Below are 20669 nucleotides of genomic sequence, written 5' to 3'. Positions count from 1 at the left end.
AGACGATACCTTTCGCTCCTCCCAGCACAGGTGAGACACTCAGATCCGGTGTATTTATAACAGTCCTCGGTGGGTGTGGCTAATATGAGTCTCCTCCCCTTTTAGCGACGCTGTTGGACATTGGAGACTCCGCCCCTGCCATGGCCCCGCCCTCTCAGGACTTGTGGGGGGATTTCACTGCGGCAGGACCTGGGTCAGTGTGACTGTCTGTCTGTCTGTCTATCTATCTAACTGTCTATCTAGCTAACTGCCTGTCTGTCTATCTATCTATCTATCTATCTGTCTGTCTATCTATCTAACTGTCTTTCTGTCTATCTAACTGTCTATCTAGCTAACTGTCTGTCTATCTATCGATCTAGCTGTCTGTCTATCTATCTAACTGCCTGTCTAACTATCTAACTTTGTCTATCTATCTATCTGTCTGTCTATCAACTGTCTGTCTGTCTTTCTGTCTTTCTGTCTGTCTGTGTCTGTCTATGTGTCTGTCTGTCTGTCTGTGTCTGTCTATGTGTCTGTCTATCTATCTGTCTTTCTGACTGTCTGTCTGTCTATGTGTCTATCTGTCTGTCTGTCTATATCTAACTGTCTATCTGTCTGTCTTTCTGTCTGTCTATCTAACTGTCTATCTCTATCTATCTGTCTGTCTTTCTGTCTGTCTATCTATCTAACTGTCTATCTCTATCTATCTGTCTGTCTTTCTGTCTGTCTATCTGTCTGTCTATCTCTATCTATCTGTCTGTCTATGTGTCTATCTATCTAACTGTCTATGTCTATCTGTCTGTGGGGGTCGTTCTATCTAACTGTCTATCTATCTCTATCTATCTGTCTGTCTAACTGTCTATCAGTCTGTCTATCAACTGTCTGTCTTTCTGTGTCTGTCTATGTGTCTATCTATCTGTCTGTCTATCTATCTAACTGTCTATCTGTCCATCTATCTGTCTATCTCTATCTATCTATCTATCTATCTATCTATATATCTATATATCTATATATCTAACTGTCTGTCTGTCTGTCTGTGTGTCTATCTAACTGTCTAACTGTCTATCTGTCTGTCTATCAACTGTCTTTCTCTCTGTCTGTGTGTGTGTGTCTGTCTATGTGTCTATCTATCTATCTGTCTGTCTATCTATCTAACTGTCTATCTGTCTGTCTATCTCTGTCTGTCTGTCTGTCTGTCAGTCTATGTGTCTATCTATGTCTGTCTATCTATCTGTCTATCTATCTGTCTGTCTCTATCTATCTGTCTGTCTGTCTATGTCTGTCTGTCTGTCTGCCTGCAGGTGTCTCACTCTCTGATGTGTGTTCGACAGGTCCACGCAGGACACGCGGTCGGAATGGGTGCAGTTCTAGCGTCTTTGGAAAGGGATCGTGAGAATGTGATGACACATGGACGCTGTTTTTCCACGGATATTTTCTATGCAATCGGCCTGCGGTCGCTGATATTCGCTGCATTCCAGCCGCTGTCGAGTTTGAAACACGTTTCTCGTTAGTTATTCACACGTGGCTTCAGTTAATGTGATGAATGTCAGTATCATGTCTCGTTTCCCGCTGTCTTGGCTTGATGTTAAAGCTGAAGTGTGTCGTCATAACTGTTTTCAAACAGGTTTCCTGATTACTCGCCCCCATCAGCCATTGGTCGTTAATCAGGTGGCCCCGCCCATAAACTCACATCATTGGCTGAGCCAGAAGTTGATAGCACAAAGCAATAAAGAGAGTCAAAGTGTTTACAGGAAGTTCATGAAGTAGTGACTTCCTCATAGTGACTCGGCATTAGTCTGTTTGTATTTGAAGATCCAAACGAATGACACACTTCAGCTTTAAAGCTTTCGATCTGTTTAGTTGGTTGTCGGTGAGATTTTCTTTCTTTTAGTTCATGTGTTTTATGTGTGCGTCATGTGATCTGTCTGACTCAAACCGCTATTTTCACTCGGATCAGAATTTGAAGAGCTTATGTGTTTATAAGCAGATGATTTTTCATCTTAGACATTTTAAACTAACCCCAGACTTTATTTGCTTCATTTGCTTTATTTCCTGGTGACTACAGTTTTATTCTTGATATTGTCAGTAATTATAAAAGTCTGAATCTTTCCTTCAAGTGCCTTTATGAAACACATGTAGAATGTACAAATGATGGTTTATATATGAATAAACCGTTTCCTGATATACAGTGTCATATTGTTTTGTGGTAATACTTAATGTACTGATTCCTTAAACTTAATAATTCAAAATAAGTGACGCCCTCAAGTAAAAATTAATAGTTATAATTAATTATCAAACTATTTGTATGATATGTGCTAATTTACATAGATAAATAAATATGAGTGTGATGGTTTCCATAGTTATTGTTTTGTTGTAGTTTCAGGTGTGAATAAGAGCTGCTGATTCGCCAGGTGAGTTTGTACGCAATTTGTTTACTCTATTAAATATGAATTAATCTGAATAGATTTGAATTAATGTATCGAGTCAGATGTCTTTATATTCATCTGTTCGTATTGGTAAGTGTCATTTTACACACAGAACTATCTGTATACAGTCCTTTTCTGTATGTAAAATAAGCAGTGATTTGGGGTCTTTTATGTGCGCGGGAAGTGAGTGTGACCCCGGAAAGAGTCCAGACTGAGCATCACACATAAACACAAACACATTACCACACAAACACTTTCATTCCGAGTTTAAAGCGCTTTTAATGTGGATTTAATGCAGTTTTACCGGTAAGATCACGCGTGATTTTCTCCGTGTTCGTGCGATTGGTGTTGAACGCGTTCGCGAATGAATGAGTGAGTGAGTGAAATATTAATAAATGTAATCGATCATTTGTCATGAGTGAATAAACATCATGTGTTCATAAACTCATTGAATATGAATATATTCATTTAACTGTCCAGCTCTTGACTATAACGCACATCCGGAGAGTTTGAGTTTTTTTGAGAGTCGATCGATTTGAATAATCCCATATAAACATAAAATAAGTGGTGGATTACAATGTGAAAACCTGCTGATTATAAAAGCAACTGTATTTTTGATATCGTGCCGTGATTGTGAAGGAGTTTGTAGTTCCTGTCAGAGATTTAAACGCTGTAGTTCCCAAACCCGCCTCAGGGGGCGCGCGCGCACGAGCCGCGTTCACAATCACACATCGCTTTGATTTAAGACACTCAAAAAATACAATCACTTAAAAAAAGATTAATTTGACGAATTAACACCTTGTATATTAAATATAAACTTAGAGGCCCTTTTTTAAGTAATTCCTCAGTTAATAATCAATCTGACTGGATTTCTGTAGACGGTTGTCCGTGTGTTGATGGGTTGTTGTCATGGTGATGGGTATTAAACATGTTAAATTACAGTAGAACGTTAAACGTCACCAATAATAATAAAAAAAGTTGATCACCTTTGTTTTATTAGTTAGTTTATTGTCACTGTTTCAGTTTCTCTTTTGAATCCGCTTGAGCTGCTTGTATAATCTCACTCAATCTTATTAAAGCCTCTCTCTCTCTCTCTCTCTCTCTCTCTCACACACACACACACACACACACACACACACACACTCGGTCTCTCTCTCTCCTCAGTGTGTTCGCGGGTCTGTTCGGGAAGGGTCGGGATAACTGGATTATTATCTGGATTCGTTTATGAAGTGTATTTCTGCGAGACACGTGATCATTCTCTCTAACGGCGCGAGATTTATCGTTTATCCGGTTTATCGATTCTAAGATCGATTTGTATCCGATTGTAATGAATCTAGTCGTAACTTCATCATGAGCGGTTCCGAAGACCCGAACGAGTCCAAACTCGAGGCGGTGATTCAGGTGGAGTTCATTTACTTCTTTATTTCTTCATTTATTATCGCGTGATCGGAAGAACTCTATGGATCGCTTGTTATTTGTGAGTCTCTTTGGATAAAAGCGTCAGTTAAATGAATAAATGTGAATTAATAAATGTGTTTAGTTCTGGCGGCGCCGCAGGTGTGTGTTCTGATCTGATCTAAATATACAACAGATCACCACTGAGACCATCTGCTACTGACACACACACACACACACACACACACACACACACACACACACACACAGAGGTATAACATGGTTGTGTTTGTGTGTTTCAGAGGTTGGAGGAGAGTGTTCTGTGTGAAGAGAAGAGTCTGAGGGTTCGAGGATGTTCTCCAGATGAGCCTCAGTCGCGGTTACCCGCCCGCGTGCGCGAGATCGTGTCCCGAAACCTGAGCGAGAGCGGTGAGGCTCGATCTAAGAGCGTTCCGTTCCGTTATTTCGGAATGTTCTCTGAACGTTCTAAACATCCAGTTAAAAAAAGTATATATATTATTTCTTATGCGTTATGCATTCTTCAAACATTAACGTTACTTTTGACGAAAAGTAAGAACGTTACTTTTGAATGTTCTCTGAACGTTCTGAAACATTCAGTTTATTTTAAAACGATTTTTCTTGGTTATGCGAACGTTAAGGGAACGTTCCATTATATCATTCTTCAGACATTATGGAAACGTTACTTTTTAATGTTCTCTGGACGTTATGAAAGTAGTAACATTTAAAAAACGTTAGACGAACATCCAACCTTAACGCTCCATAAAAACGATGTATAAATAATGTTTTTGTTCTAACGTTTTGAGAACGTCATTAAAGACCAGATAACTTTGAACGAACGTTCTATTAACGTTACTGGAAGAATGTTTGTTCATTACTTTGTTAGAACGTTCCTGTTAGCATTCTGTCTCTCTCTCTCTCTCTCTCTCTCACACACACACACACACACACACACACACACAGCTGGAGGCATGTCGTCGGGTCTGTCGTTCCCAGAGGAGAACCGAGTTCTTCAGGCAGAACTGAGTCGTGTGGAGGATCTTCTGGCTCACAGTCGAGCAGAACGAGATGAACTGGCCATCAAATACAGCGCCATCAGCGAGAGAGTGAGAAACACACAAACACACACACACTCACTCACTCACAGTCTAACGCCATCGAAGAGCCTGTTTCAGTTCTAGATCTTATAGTCGAGATCTTTAGTCTCTAAACTTTAGAGAACCTGAAACGGTTCATGGCCAGTGCTGTATTTACCATGTTTTATCACTCTGTGTCCAGTGAGAACACACACACACACTCTGTCTTTTGTCCACGTCTCAGCGAGGTTCACCCGTCTCTGTGGTAACGGGGAGTGGAATGGCATGTTGCCATGGCGACTGTAAACAGGCTCTTTGATTCTGGGGCCCATCAGGACGTTTGTGATTTATTCAGGCCGTTTGAACGAGAGCCGTGTTTACCTGCGATGTAGGTTGCCAGGGAGTTGTTTTATGGTTGCTAGGGCGATCTAGGTAGTTTCGACTTGCACAATCCGCAACTATCAAATCGCGAAAGATATATATGTCCTGTGTGTTTCAGAGTTAGCAGCACATGCGAGCATAGAATCCGATCGGAAGAACGAAAGGCTGCGCTTCACTAGTGTAGAAGCGGTGTGTGTTTCAGAGCGGAGCGCGGCGGCGGCGGCACTGTGTCCGTTTTCACACCAGCGGCTCGTCATTCGCTTATAACGTGGAATTGTTTTATGTTAGCGTATTTTACAACTCTGAGTTTGAGTCGCTTATAACATGAATTTGAAAACGCAACACACGGCGATAATCTTCCACGAACTCGAGCAGCGCTCATAAACCGAAAGAAGGTTTTCTGCCAAAAAAAGCTTGACTGTTTAGCGAAGGAACTAGAAAGAAACTAAGCCTTAAAAATAAGTATTGTAATGTTACAGCTGTACTATATAAAACGTAATAAATAAAATTACTACATTATTTTTCTTAAATACTAAAGCTTTTGTAATTTTAGTTCTTATTTTAATACTTTTATTTAATAATAATAATAATTAGTTTTATAGTGCAACAAAATGTTAATAATTATTATTTTATTTTATAGTCCTGTTGATATATAATACAATTTTGGTTCTAACAAATAATTAATACTTTCCCTCCAAATCGTGCGGCACTAGTGGCTCGGGTGTTGTAGATGGTTGCTAGGGTGTCCTGTGTGGTTGCTAAGGTGTTATGGGTGGTTTCTAGGGTGTCCTGTGTGTTTGCTAAGGTGTTATGGGTGGTTGCTAGGGTCTCCTGTGCGGTTGCTAGGGTCTTCTTTGTGGTTGCTAGGGTCTCCTGTGTGGTTACTAGGGTCTTCTGTGCAGTTGCTAGGGTCTCCTGTGCGGTTGCTAGGCTCTTCTGTGCGGTTGCTAGGGTCTCCTGTGCGGTTGCTAGGCTCTTCTGTGCGGTTGCTAGGGTCTCCTGTGCGGTTGCTAGGCTCTTCTGTGCGGTTGCTAGGCTCTTCTGTGCGGTAGCTAGGGTCTCCTGTGAGGTTGGTAGGCACTTCTGTGTGGTTGCTAGGCTCTTCTGTGCAGTTGCTAGGGTCTCCTGTGTGGTTGGTAGGGTCTTCTGTGCGGTTGCTAGGGTCTCCTGTGCGGTTGCTAGGCTCTTCTGTGCGGTTGCTAGGCTCTTCTGTGTGGTTGCTAGGGTCTCCTGTGCGGTTGCTAGGGTCTCCTGTACGGTTGCTAGGGTCTCCTGTGAGGTTGCTAAGGCTCTCCTCCTGATTGTGTGCAGTTGGAGCAGGCGCTGAGGATGGAGTCGGAGGATCCGGGTTCTCCTGAGTCGCTCAGTCTAGCGCAGCAGAACGTGGATCTGCGCAGACGGCTGGACGAGGAGCAGGCGGCGTATAAACGCAAACTCACGGCGTACCAGGAGGGGCAGCAGAGACAAGCGCAGCTCGTGCAGAAACTACAGGCCAAGGTACAACACAACACGCGATCATTAAAACACACACTCCGCCGGTTTCCTCTCTGAAAACACTCCTCTCACGCCGTGTGTTTGCAGGTTCTGCAGTATAAGAAGAAGTGTGGAGATCTGGAACAGATGCTGCTGGAGAAGTCTGCTGTCAGTACATCCCATAATACCTCACTGTACATCGTATAAATACATCCCATAATACCTCACTGTACATCCAATAAATACATTGAATAAATACATCCCATAATACCTCACTGTACAGCCAATAAATACATCCCATAATACCTCACTGTACATCCAATAAATACATTGAATAAATACATCCCATAATACCTCACTGTACAGCCAATAAATACATCCCATAATACCTCACTGTACCTCAGACACATGGGCTGAATAACATCTGTGCTAGTGTAAAAGCGCTGTGTGTGAAGCGCGGCACTGAGTGCGTCTTGTAGGGACACGTTTACAGCATTTCACCAGATTTGTGATGCAGTCGAATAGACACTTTAAGGTCTCTTTTTAAAATTAAATCGATTTAATTTTTTTCAAATTTACAGTACAAAAAATCTGGAATTTTTTCATCGCAATGTACACTGCCGTTCAAACGTTAGGGATCGTTAAATCTTTTACGTTTTTAAAAGAAGTCTCTTCTGCTCACCAAGGCTGTATTCAATTGATTAAAAATACATAAAAAAAAGAAATATTGTGAAATATTATTAGAATGTAAATCAGCTGTTTTCTATGTGAATATACAGTAAATTTTTTTTTTTTTTTGATTGATCATGTGACATCAGATCATCAGAGTAATGATGCTGAAAATTCAGCTTTGATCACAGGAATAAATTACATTTTATAAAAATATATTTACATAGAAAACAGCTGATTTACATTCTAATAATATTTTACAATATTACTGTTTTTTTGTTATTGTATTTTTAATCAAATAAATGCAGCCTTGGTGAGCAGAAGAGACTTCTTTTAAAAACATTAAAAATCTTACGACCCTAGACGGATGTTGTTAACAGTTCTATAGACGCGCCACTCAAGTTAAAAGCATCAGTTTTTTCTTTAACTGACCTGTTTTAACAGAGAAATGTTCAGTGTGAGGCGACCCCTGGTTGTGACCGTTGTTGTGTCTGCAGGGCCGGTGTGACGGCAGTAACGGTCATGATGACGAGGAGCCCAGCAGTGAGATGGAGAACGCTCTCATCAGGCTGGAGGAGGAACAGCAGAGGTCTCGCACTCACTGAGCACTGTCATCTGTCATGATACACACACACACACACACACACACACACACACACACACACACACACATACATACGTGTGCTTAACATGTCTGCATGTGCGTGTGTTGAATGTGTTTGCTTGTGCTTAACCTGTGTGCGTGTGCTGAACGTGTTTCCGTGTGCTGAACATGTTTGCGTGTGCTGAACGTGTTTGCATGTGTGTGTTCTTAACGTGTGTGCGTGTATTTAACGTGTTTGCGTTTGCATGTGCTTAACGTGTTTGTGTGTGCTTAACATGTAACCTGTGTGCGTGTGCTGAACGTGTTTCCGTGTACTGAACATGTGTGCGTGTGCTGAACGTGTTTCCGTGTGCTGAACATGTTTGCGTGTGTTGAACGTGTGCGTGTTCTTAACCTGTGTGTGTGTGCTGAACGTGTTTGCGTGTGCTGAACGTGTTTGCGTGTGCTGAACGTGTTTGCGTGTGTTGAACATGTGTGCGTGTTCTTAACCTGTGTGTGTGTGCTGAACGTGTTTGCGTGTGCTGAACGTGTTTGCGTGTGCTGAACGTGTTTCCGTGTGTTGAACATGTGTGCGTGTGTTGAACATGTTTGCGTGTGTTGAACATGTGTGCGTGTTCTTAACCTGTGCTGAACGTGTTTGCGTGTGTTGAACATGTTTGCGTGTGTTGAACATGTGTGCGTGTGCTGAACGTGTTTCCGTGTGCTGAACATGTTTGCGTGTGTTGAACATGTGTGCGTGTGCTGAACATGTTTGCGTGTGTTGAACATGTGTGTGTGTGTTCTTAACCTGTGTGTGTGTGCTGAACGTGTTTGCTTGTGCTGAACGTGTTTGCGTGTGCTGAACGTGTTTCCGTGTGTTGAACATGTGTGCGTGTGTTGAACATGTTTGCGTGTGAACATGTGTGCGTGTTCTTAACCTGTGTGTGTGTGCTGAACGTGTTTGCGTGTGCTGAACGTGTTTGCGTGTGCTGAACGTGTTTGCGTGTGCTGAACGTGTTTGCGTGTGTTGAACGTGTGTGCGTGTGTTGAACATGTTTGCGTGTGTTGAACATGTGTGCGTGTTCTTAACCTGTGTGTGTGTGCTGAACGTGTTTGCGTGTGCTGAACGTGTTTGCGTGTGCTGAACGTGTTTGCGTGTGCTGAACGTGTTTGCGTGTGCTGAACGTGTTTGCGTGTGTTGAACATGTGTGCGTGTGTTGAACATGTTTGCGTGTGTTGAACATGTGTGCGTGTTCTTAACCTGTGTGTGTGTGCTGAACGTGTTTGCGTGTGCTGAACGTGTTTGCGTGTGCTGAACGTGTTTGCGTGTGCTGAACGTGTTTGCGTGTGCTGAACGTGTTTCCGTGTGTTGAACATGTGTGCGTGTGTTGAACATGTTTGCGTGTGTTGAACATGTGTGCGTGTTCTTAACCTGTGTGTGTGTGCTGAACGTGTTTGCGTGTGCTGAACGTGTTTGCGTGTGCTGAACGTGTTTCCGTGTGTTGAACATGTGTGCGTGTGTTGAACATGTTTGCGTGTGTTGAACATGTGTGCGTGTTCTTAACCTGTGTGTGTGTGCTGAACGTGTTTGCGTGTGCTGAACGTGTTTGCGTGTGCTGAACGTGTTTGCGTGTGCTGAACGTGTTTGCGTGTGTTGAACATGTGTGCGTGTGTTGAACATGTGTGCGTGTTCTTAACCTGTGTGTGTGTGCTGAACGTGTTTGCGTGTGCTGAACGTGTTTGCGTGTGCTGAACGTGTTTGCGTGTGCTGAACGTGTTTCCGTGTGTTGAACATGTGTGCGTGTGTTGAACATGTTTGCGTGTGAACATGTGTGCGTGTTCTTAACCTGTGTGTGTGTGCTGAACGTGTTTGCGTGTGCTGAACGTGTTTGCGTGTGCTGAACGTGTTTGCGTGTGCTGAACATGTTTGCGTGTGTTGAATGTGTGCGTGTTCTTAACCTGTGTGCGTGTGCTGAACGTGTGTGCGTGTGCTGAACGTGTTTCCGTGTGCTGAACATGTTTGCGTGTGCTGAACGTGTTTGCGTGTGTTGAACATGTGTGCGTGTGTTGAACATGTGTGCGTGTTCTTAACCTGTGTGTGTGTGCTGAACGTGTTTGCGTGTGCTGAATGTGTTTGCGTGTGCTGAACGTGTTTGCATGTGCTGAACGTGTTTCCGTGTGCTGAACGTGTTTACGTGTGTTGAACGTGTGCGTGTTCTTAACCTGTGTGCGTGTGCTGAACGAGTTTGCATGTGGTTAACATGTTTGCGCGTTTAACGTGTTTGCATGTGTGTGTTCTTAACGTGTGTGCGTGTTCTTAATGTGTTTGTGTGTGTGCAGGAGCAGCGGTCTATCTGCGGTCAACGCTATGCTGCGAGAGCAGCTGGAGCAGGCCGGACTGGCCAACGAGGCGCTCAGCCAGGACATCCGCAGACTCACTGCTGATTGGACCAGAGCGAGGGAGGAGCTGGAGCAGAGGGAATGTGATTGGAGGAGAGAGGAGGAGGTGGGTGTGGCTGTACGCATCACTGTAATGCACGGGAAGCTGCAGGGTTTAACGCATGTGTTTGTTTAGTCTTTCCACAGCTACTTCAGCAGCGAGCACAGCCGTCTGCTGGCGCTCTGGAGGCAGGTGGTGGGTCTGCGCAGGCACGTCTGCGAGATGAAGAGCGCCACCGAGAGGTCAGAGCCGGCACTGCAGCCGTACACACCGGAGCACACTCAACATCAACTCAACACTCACTCAACACCGACTCAACACACACCGGAGCGCACTCAACACCAACTCAACACTCAACACCAACTCAACACTCACTCAACACCGACTCAACACACACCGGAGCGCACTCAACACTCACTCAAAACCCACTCAACACCAACTCAACACCGATTCAACACCGACTCAACACCCACTCAACACTGTCTCAACACCCACTCAACACCGACTCAACACACACCGGAGCACACCGACTCAACACACACTCAACACCGACTCAACACACACTCAACACCGACTCAACACCCACTCAACATCGACTCAACACTGACTCATCACCGACTCAACACTCACTCAACACCGACTCAACACTGTCTCATCACCGACTCAACACTGTCTCATCACCGACTCAACACTCACTCATCACCGACTCAACACTCTCAACACTGACTCAACACTGTCTCATCACCGACTCAACACTCACTCATCACCGACTCAACACTCTCAACACTGACTCAACACTGTCTCATCACCGACTCAACACTCATTCAACACCGACTCAACACTCACTCATCACCGACTCAACACTCACTCATCACCGACTCAACACTGTCTCAACACCGACTCAACACTGTCTCAACACTGTCTCAACACCGACTCAACACTGTCTCAACACTGTTTCAACACCAACTCAACACTGTCTCAACACTGTTTCAACACCGACTCAACACTGTTTCAACACTGTTTCAACACCGACTCAACACAGACTCAACACCGACTCAACACTGTCTCAACACCGACTCAACACTGTTTCAACACCGACTCAACACCGTCTCAACACTGTTTCAACACCGACTCAACACTGTTTCAACACCGACTCAACACTGTCTCAACACCGACTCAACACTGTTTCAACACTGTTTCAACACCGACTCAACACTGTTTCAACACCGACTCAACACTGTCTCAACACCGACTCAATACTGTCTCATCACCGACTCAAAACTCTCAACACCGACTCAAAACTCTCAACACTGTCTCAACACCGACTCAACACGGTCTCATCACCGACTCAACACTCACTCATCACCGACTCAACACTCACTCAACACCGACTCAACACTGTCTCATCACCGACTCAACACTCATTCGTCACCGACTCAACACTCACTCAACACCGACTCAACACTGTCTCATCACCGACTCAACACTGTCTCATCACCGACTCAACACTCACTCATCACCGACTCAACACTCACTCAACACCGACTCAACACTGTCTCATCACCGACTCAACACTCACTCATCACCGACTCAACACTCTCAACACTGACTCAACACTGTCTCATCACCGACTCAACACTCACTCATCACCGACTCAACACTCTCAACACTGACTCAACACTGTCTCATCACCGACTCAACACTCACTCATCACCGACTCATCACTCTCAACACTGACTCAACACTGTCTCATCACCGACTCAACACTGTCTCATCACCGACTCAACACTGTCTCATCACCGACTCAACACTGTCTCATCACCGACTCAACACTCACTCATCACCGACTCAACACTCACTCAACACCGACTCAACACTGTCTCATCACCGACTCATCACCGACTCAACACTCTCAACACTGACTCAACACTGTCTCATCACCGACTCAACACTCACTCATCACCGACTCAACACTCTCAACACTGACTCAACACTGTCTCATCACCGACTCAACACTCACTCATCACCGACTCAACACTCTCAACACTGACTCAACACTGTCTCATCACCGACTCAACACTCATTCAACACCGACTCATCACCGACTCAACACTCACTCATCACCGACTCAACACTCACTCATCACCGACTCAACACTGTCTCAACACCGACTCAACACTGTCTCAACACTGTCTCAACACCGACTCAACACTGTCTCAACACTGTTTCAACACCGACTCAACACTGTCTCAACACTGTTTCAACACCGACTCAACACTGTCTCAACACTGTTTCAACACCGACTCAACACTGTCTCAACACTGTCTCAACACCGACTCAACACTGTCTCAACACTGTTTCAACACCGACTCAACACTGTCTCAACACTGTTTCAACACTGACTCAACACTGTCTCAACACTGACTCAACACTGTTTCAACACTGTTTCAACACCGACTCAACACTGTTTCAACACTGTTTCAACACCGACTCAACACCGACTCAACACTGTTTCAACACCGACTCAACACTGTTTCAACACCGACTCAACACTGTTTCAACACCGACTCAACACTGTTTCAACACCGACTCAACACTGTTTCAACACTGTTTCAACACCGACTCAACACCGACTCAACACTGTTTCAACACCGACTCAACACCGACTCAACACTGTCTCAACACCGACTCAACACTGTTTCAACACTGTTTCAACACCGACTCAACACTGTTTCAACACCGACTCAACACTGTCTCAACACCGACTCAATACTGTCTCATCACCGACTCAAAACTCTCAACACTGACTCAAAACTCTCAACACTGTCTCAACACCGACTCAAAACTCTCAACACCGACTCAAAACTCTCAACACTGTCTCAACACCGACTCAACACTGTCTCAACACCGACTCAACACTCACTCAACACCGACTCATCACTCACTCAACACTGACTCAACACCGTGTGTGTGTCGCAGGGATCTGTCTGCGGTGAGGAACCAGCTGGCGTGTGCAGCTCAGAGTGTGCAGCTGCAGTGTGTGAGCACCTGCTCAGTCCTGCGCAGCCGGGAGGAGGCGTCTGCGCAGATGCTGGAGAGAGAGACGGGCGTGCGACTGCAACTGGAGCAGCAGCTGAGAGAGACGGTGACGGAGATGATGACGCTGCAGGCCAAAAGCGACTCGGAGCGGGTCGAGATCAACACACGGTCCGTTACACACACACACAATCACTCTCTCTCTCTCTCTGACATACACACACACACGCACTCACACACAATCACTCTCTCACACACACACACACACACACGTGCGGTCCGTTACTGGTCTAAATTAAATAAAGTAAATGAAGTTTAAAACATTCTGTGTGTGTGTGTGGGTGTCAGGCTTGTGGATGCAGTGAGAGAGCTGGAGCGTCTCAAAGCTCGTGTGGAGGATAGAGAACAGGAAGTGACAACACTCAACAGGAAGCTGCAGGTATGTATGTTGAGTTGTTTATTTGGACATGAGCTGGTCCATATTGTCATTGGATCCTTGTGAGGAACCGCCCACAACAGGAAGAGGGCTGGTAAAGCAACCAATCACAGATCAGATGTGATGAAGGTCAGACACATTAATCCAGTGACGTGTGTGTTCAGGATCAGAGGAGCCTTGAGGACACTGAAGTTCATTCACTCAGGATACACACTGCAGCACTGCAGAACACACTCCGAGACATCACACAGGTACTACACACACACACACACTCACACGGGCACACACACTCAGAGACACCACACAGGTACTACACACTCACACGGGCACACACACTCAGAGACACCACACAGGTACTACACACATACACACTCACACGGGCACACACACTCAGAGACACCACACAGGTACTAGTACATCATACAGGTACAAGTCACTGGTGTGTGTGTGTGTGTGTGTGTGTATGTAGCTGGTCTTCTCTGACAGTGATGGTGTGGACGGAAACACTGAAGAGTCTCTTCTGCCGTTACTGCGCTCTTCATCATCATCATCATCTTCATTACCCATCATCCCTGACAGCTGTCTGTCTGCACTGCGCTCCAGTCTGACCCACAGACAGGTACAGATACAGGTACTGACACTCTCACACACACACACACACACACAGTCACACATGCACACACTCACTGTGTGTGTGTGTGCAGGAGCTGCGTGAGCGTCTGGCGTCTGCGCAGTCGTCAGTCCAGCACCTGCGCAGGCAGCAGACGGAGGCGGAGTCAAGCCTACGGGAGGCGGAGTCAGGCCGGAGAGAGGCGGAGCTTCGTGTGCAGACGCTGCAGGGAGAGAGAGACGAGGCTCAGAGAGAGAGAGAGACGGCTGTGAGAGAGAGACACCGACTCAGACAGGAGAGAGACACACTCAGCAGGTGAGATACCTGTCAGTCAAACTCACAGATCATGTGATCAGCGACCAGACCCGTCTGTCTCTCAATTCAGTTCAGAAAGCTTTATTGGCATAAAAAATATATATATATATAATTTGTATTGCCAAGGCACTGAAAATGATTTAGAACATTTAGTACAGAAAATAATAATAATAATAATAATAAAAAAAAAAAATATATATATATATAAAAATATTTTTTTTATTTTGATTTTACAGGTTCATACATTACCGTCAATGATAATACTTGTCATACTTCTCATTAAGCCATCTGCAAATGTACATTAATAACTCAAATAAAAAAAATAAAAAAGAAAGAAAAGCATCACAGGCTCGGTAAATAGTACTAAAGTAAGCAGGGACCCATTAGGCCTTCATTCTACATTACATATACATAACCATTTTTAGACATAGTAAAATCAGAACGAGAACTAAAACAAACATGATGTGGTAAACCTCAATGACTCATAAAGCCCTCTTCCGAGGGGGAATAGAGGAAAAGAGGAAAAAATCCATTTTAAACAAATGATGGGCGTAATGGAGTGATATACGTTATCCATCTTTCCCATCTTTTCAAAAAAGTTCCCTGTTGCAATCTCAAAGCAAAAGTAATCCTTTCCATCTTGAAAATATCGTAGATAATGTCAATCCGTTCCTCCACGGCAGGTTTTCCTGGTTTTAACCAGCTTCTAGTAATAGCTTTTCTACTAGCAGCACTTAGGATCTGAAATAAGTGTTTGACATGAGAAGAGACATTTTCTGTTGTTAAGGCGCCTAAATATAAAGACTCAAATTTAAATTGAATGTCCATCTGAAAAATGCTTTGCAAAACTTTATAAACCTCCCGCCAAAATGGAATCAATAATGTACAGGACCAGAAAATGTGAGAATGATTTGCTTCGAGGCATCCACACTGTCGCCAGCATGCCGAGAGTTGGTGTAGTGCTTCTTCTGAGCTGGAGTAATGAAGAATCTTATGAGGTTTTTCCAGCAAAACTCTCGCCATAAAGATGAACTGGAAGTTTTCCACTGTATCTCACATAAGTTCTCCCAATCTTCTTCCTTTAGAACAAAGTTTCCTTCCCGTTCCCATTTTTGCTTTACATACAGTGAACTGCCTTTTGTTTGTTGTAGCCCCTTGTATATTCTTGCGATGAGCTTCCGGTTAGAGCCAGCAAGATAAGCCTCTATAAACACTTAACAGAATGTTATCCCAGCCTACTATAGTACACCTCTTCTGCATCTGGTCAATATAATGCTGGACCTGAAGGAATCTGTATAAATCGTCCTTAACTAAGCCAAATTGCCTCTTCAGATTTTGAAAGCTATTCATAGTCCCCTTATGCAAAAATGTACAGTGTGCTGTTAAACCTTGCAAAGTCCATCTCTTAAATCTTGCGTCCCATCTATTAGGCAAAGAATCTGCATCAAATGCACACCATCTCAGGACCTTTACCCCATCCTTCAGGTTACTTTGAGCTATTAAGTGACAAACATATCCATGGGTTTCCCAATTCCTTTAAATTGCACAACAGGTCCTTATCCCCGATTGCAGCCTGAATTGGAAATTCACCTGACGTAGCACTTTCAATCTCCTTGCATCTAGCACAGTAATCTGGGTGGCACCAGCATACTAATGGCCTCAACTGAGCAGTGGTATAGTGGTCTTTTAAGCATGGGAGAGCGACCCCGCCCTTGATTTTGTCAATTGTAAACTCTGATATCTAATTCTTGGCCTTCATCCCTGCCAAATGAACCTTGAAATATGCTTGTCCCACTCCTGAAATTGTTGGTCAGGTTTATCTAGTGGAAGAGATTGAAAGAGATACAGCAATTTCGGCAAAATAACCATTTTGACAGATTCCACGCGTGATCCGAAATTAAGAAAAGGTAGAAGATCCCATCTCCTTATGTCTTCCCTAATCTTTTTGTTCAAGGGGAGGTAGTTAAGTGAGAACAGATTTGTCAAGTCTATTGGAATGTTTACCCCCAAATACCTAATTGAAACCGAGTCCCATTTCAAATGATACTTATTTTTCATATTTACAGAAGGGCTTTAATTAAAACAGAGAATTTGTGTTTTTGGAACATTCAGCTTATATCCAGAGAAGGATCCATATTGCTCCAATCATTCCAAAAGCCGTGCCAAAGACTGCTCAGGGTCAGTTAATACACCAGTACATCATCAGCGGACATAGAGATTCCTTTAATGTTGTTGTCCTGAATGATCCATTGGCTCAGGGGCTCACTAAAGATGGCAAACAGGAGGATTGGGCAGCCCTGTCTTGTTCCTCTTGCTAGAGAGACAGACCCGTTTATTTAAATTCTTGCCCTCGGGTTATCGTAAAGAGCTTGTAATGTTTTAATAAATGTACTATGAAATCCAAATTTGTCCAAAACTTTATATAAAAAAGACCAATTTACACAGTTAAACGCATATATATTTTATATATGCGTGGCTAGATATAGCAAAAATAACAATGATAACATAAAACAATAATAATAAAATCTCTCTCCCTCTCTCTCCCCCTCTCTCTCTCTCAGTGAGAAGGAGTGTGTGTGTAAAGCGGCGCAGACGCAGGTGCAGCTGCTGCAGATGGAGTGTGAGAGACTGCAGGTGTGTGTGACGTCTGCGCAGAGAGGGAGAGAGACCGAGCAAGAGGAGAGAGAGGCTGCAGAGGTGGAGAGAGACCGAGCGAGAGCAGAGACACAGAGAACGTGAGTGTGTGTGTGTGTGTGTGTGTGTGTGTGTGTGTGTGTGTGTGTGTGTGTGTGTGTGTGTGAGAGAGAGAGACCGAGCCAGAGCAGAGACACACAGAACATGAGAGTGTGTGTGTGTGTGTGTGAGTGTGTGATCAGTGTTATTATAGAGACGGCATATATATTATATATTATATTAGGAATATCAGTGTTATTATAGAGCGGGAATATTAGTGTTATTATAGAGCGGGAATATCAGTGTTATTATAGAGCGGGAATATCAGTGTTATTATAGAGCGGGAATATCAGTGTTATTATAGAGCGGGAATATCAGTGTTATTATAGAGCGGGAATATCAGTGTTATTATAGAGCGGGAATATTAGTGTTATTATAGAGCGGGAATATCAGCGTTATTATAGAGCGTTATTATAGAGCGGGAATATCAGTGTTATTATAGAGCAGGAATATCAGTGTTATTATAGAGCGGGAATATCAGTGTTATTATAGAGCGGGAATATCAGTGTTATTATAGAGCGGGAATATCAGTGTTATTATAGAGCAGGAATATTAGTGTTATTATAGAGCGGGAATATCAGTGTTATTATAGAGCGGGAATATCAGTGCTGTTATAGAGCGGGAATATCAGTGTTATTATAGAGCGGGAATATCAGTGTTATTATAGAGTGGGAATATCAGTGTTATTATAGAGCATGAATATCAGTGTTATTATAGAGCGGGAATATCAGTGTTATTATAGAGCGGGAATATCAGTGTTATTATAGAGCGGGAATATCAGCGTTATTATAGAGCGGGAATATCAGCGTTATTAGAGCGGGAATATCAGCGTTGTTATAGAGCGGGAATATCAGCGTTGTTATAGAGCGGGAATATCAGTGCTGTTATAGAGCGGGAATATCAGTGCTGTTATAGAGCGGGAATATCAGTGCTGTTATAGAGCGGGAATATCAGTGCTGTTATAGAGCGGGAATATCAGTGCTGTTATAGAGCTGGAATATCAGTGTTGTTATAGAGCGGGAATATCAGTGTTGTTATAGAGCGGGAATATCAGTGTTGTTATAGAGCGGGAATATCAGTGCTGTTATAGAGCGGGAATATCAGTGTTGTTATAGAGCGGGAATATCAGTGTTGTTATAGAGCGGGAATATCAGTGCTGTTATAGAGCGGGAATATCAGTGCTGTTATAGAGCGGGAATATCAGTGCTGTTATAGAGCGGGAATATCAGTGCTGTTATAGAGCGGGAATATCAGTGCTGTTATAGAGCTGGAATATCAGTGTTGTTATAGAGCGGGAATATCAGTGCTGTTATAGAGCGGGAATATCAGTGCTGTTATAGAGCGGGAATATCAGTGTTATTATAGAGCGGGAATATCAGTGTTATTATAGAGCGGGAATATCAGTGTTATTATAGAGCGGGAATATCAGTGTTATTATAGAGCGGGAATATCAGTGTTATTATAGAGCTGGAATATCAGTGTTATTATAGAGCGGGAATATCAGTGTTATTATAGAGCGGGAATATCAGTGTTATTATTAGTGTTATTATAGAGCGGGAATATTAGTGTTATTATAGAGCGGGAATATTAGTGTTATTATAGAGCGGGAATATCAGTGTTATTATAGAGCGGGAATATCAGTGTTATTATAGAGCGGGAATATCAGTGTTATTATAGAGCGGGAATATCAGTGTTATTATAGAGCGGGAATATCAGTGTTATTATAGAGTGGGAATATTATAGAGCGGGAATATTAGTGTTATTATAGAGCGGGAATATCAGTGTTATTATAGAGCGGGAATATCAGTGTTATTATAGAGCGGGAATATCAGTGTTATTATAGAGTGGGAATATTATAGAGCGGGAATATTAGTGTTATTATAGAGCGGGAATATCAGTGTTATTATAGAGCGGGAATATCAGTGTTATTATAGAGTGGGAATATTATAGAGCGGGAATATCAGTGTTATTATAGAGCGGGAATATTATAGAGCGGGAATATTAGTGTTATTATAGAGCGGGAATATTATAGAGCGGGAATATTAGTGTTATTATAGAGCGGGAATATCAGTGTTATTATAGAGCGGGAATATTAGTGTTATTATAGAGCAGGAATATTAGTGTTATTATAGAGCAGGAATATTAGGCTGCTGTCACTTTAAGAGCTGCCGGATCCAATACACTGATACACATGAACACAGAAAACAGAGTCTCTCGCTTCAGTGGTTTAAAGTCATATTGAAATTGATATTGAATATAGAATATTGCTCACAAAGGAATCGATAAGAGGAATCGAAATTTTTATTTTATAACAAGTATCCGATTCCAGAAATGGAATAGTGTGACCTGTGTGTGTGTGTGTGTGTGTGTCAGTCAGCAGATGTGGGACGAGTCGGAGTGTCGTGCTTCTGCACTGCGAGCTGAACTGGCGGCGTTGAAAGAGTCTCTCCAGCAGGGGGCGTCAGACAGACAGATGATGGAGACGGAGAACAGACAGCTGAGCGACACACTCACCCGGGTCAGACACACACACACACACACACACACACACACACACACACACACACACACACACACACACACACACAATCGATAAAACCGATTTGGACTAATAAACTATATTTTACTCTAGCAAACTCTTGTTTGGAATAGTCCATTTCTCGCTGAGTGACAGGGGTGTCTGGGAGAGTCCATGTGTGAAAGGGGGACACCTCTACAACTGCCCTCTACACCCTGCTCAGGCTCCCTTAGTAGGCCGCTGTCTGTGTAGAGATCACTAGCATTAGAGCAGGACCTATAGTGAGGCTGCTCGATTAACTGAAACAAAAACACAATATAATTAGATGTATGGTTTGCCCTGCGTGTTTCAAAGTGAAGTGGGCAGTGTGTGTGTTCAGTGTGTCCGCTTCACATCTGAGTATGGGTTTGACTATAACGAGCATTTGAAAACAAAACACGGCAGACTAGTAATGAGCAGCTGCTGACAACAGAAGGGAAGCTTTGAGGGCTCTCAGGGGCTTTCCGCCAAAATAGAAGCTAAATGCTAATTTCTTTTTTCTATTTTGCAGTGAAATATTACAATAGTAATATATATTTGTT

At 43.4% G+C, this 20669-nt stretch overlaps 2 protein-coding genes across 3 annotated transcripts in view; both read left to right on the top strand.

The window, feature by feature from the left end:
* The window catches only part of necap2 (NECAP endocytosis associated 2), a 7892-nt gene extending 5729 nt beyond the window's left edge, over nt 1-2163 (top strand). The window contains exons 6-9 of one of the 2 annotated variants that reach the window (XR_014628370.1): nt 1-30; nt 106-193; nt 1311-1556; nt 1816-2163. The exon at nt 1-30 is cut by the window's left edge and continues 115 nt beyond it. Coding sequence is in view for 1 of the 2 variants with exons in the window: in XM_084417183.1 (XP_084273309.1) it covers nt 1-30; nt 106-193; nt 1311-1350 (158 nt within the window). In the remaining variant the exon portion in view is untranslated. Of the gene's footprint in view, nt 31-105; nt 194-1310 lie in introns of both variants that reach the window. The other variant, XM_084417183.1, reaches the window with a different exon arrangement.
* Nucleotides 2164-3548: 1385 nt separating this feature from the next.
* crocc (ciliary rootlet coiled-coil, rootletin) overlaps nt 3549-20669 on the top strand; it is a 33880-nt gene continuing 16759 nt past the window's right edge. Inside the window, exons 1-15 of the mRNA XM_084417158.1 lie at nt 3549-3806; nt 4103-4229; nt 4782-4924; nt 6587-6772; nt 6857-6916; nt 7915-8006; nt 10341-10506; nt 10576-10682; nt 13420-13647; nt 13825-13915; nt 14077-14163; nt 14382-14543; nt 14617-14837; nt 17399-17572; nt 19944-20088. Of these exons, the coding sequence (XP_084273284.1) occupies nt 3756-3806; nt 4103-4229; nt 4782-4924; nt 6587-6772; nt 6857-6916; nt 7915-8006; nt 10341-10506; nt 10576-10682; nt 13420-13647; nt 13825-13915; nt 14077-14163; nt 14382-14543; nt 14617-14837; nt 17399-17572; nt 19944-20088 (2040 nt within the window). The 5' untranslated portion in view covers nt 3549-3755. The remainder of the gene's footprint in view (nt 3807-4102; nt 4230-4781; nt 4925-6586; nt 6773-6856; nt 6917-7914; nt 8007-10340; nt 10507-10575; nt 10683-13419; nt 13648-13824; nt 13916-14076; nt 14164-14381; nt 14544-14616; nt 14838-17398; nt 17573-19943; nt 20089-20669) is intronic.

Source organism: Rutilus rutilus, assembly GCF_951802725.1.
Source record: "Rutilus rutilus genome assembly, chromosome: 8".
In the NCBI taxonomy this organism is placed as follows: Eukaryota; Metazoa; Chordata; class Actinopteri; order Cypriniformes; family Leuciscidae; genus Rutilus; species Rutilus rutilus.
This window is presented reverse-complemented; position numbering and strand designations above follow the sequence as displayed.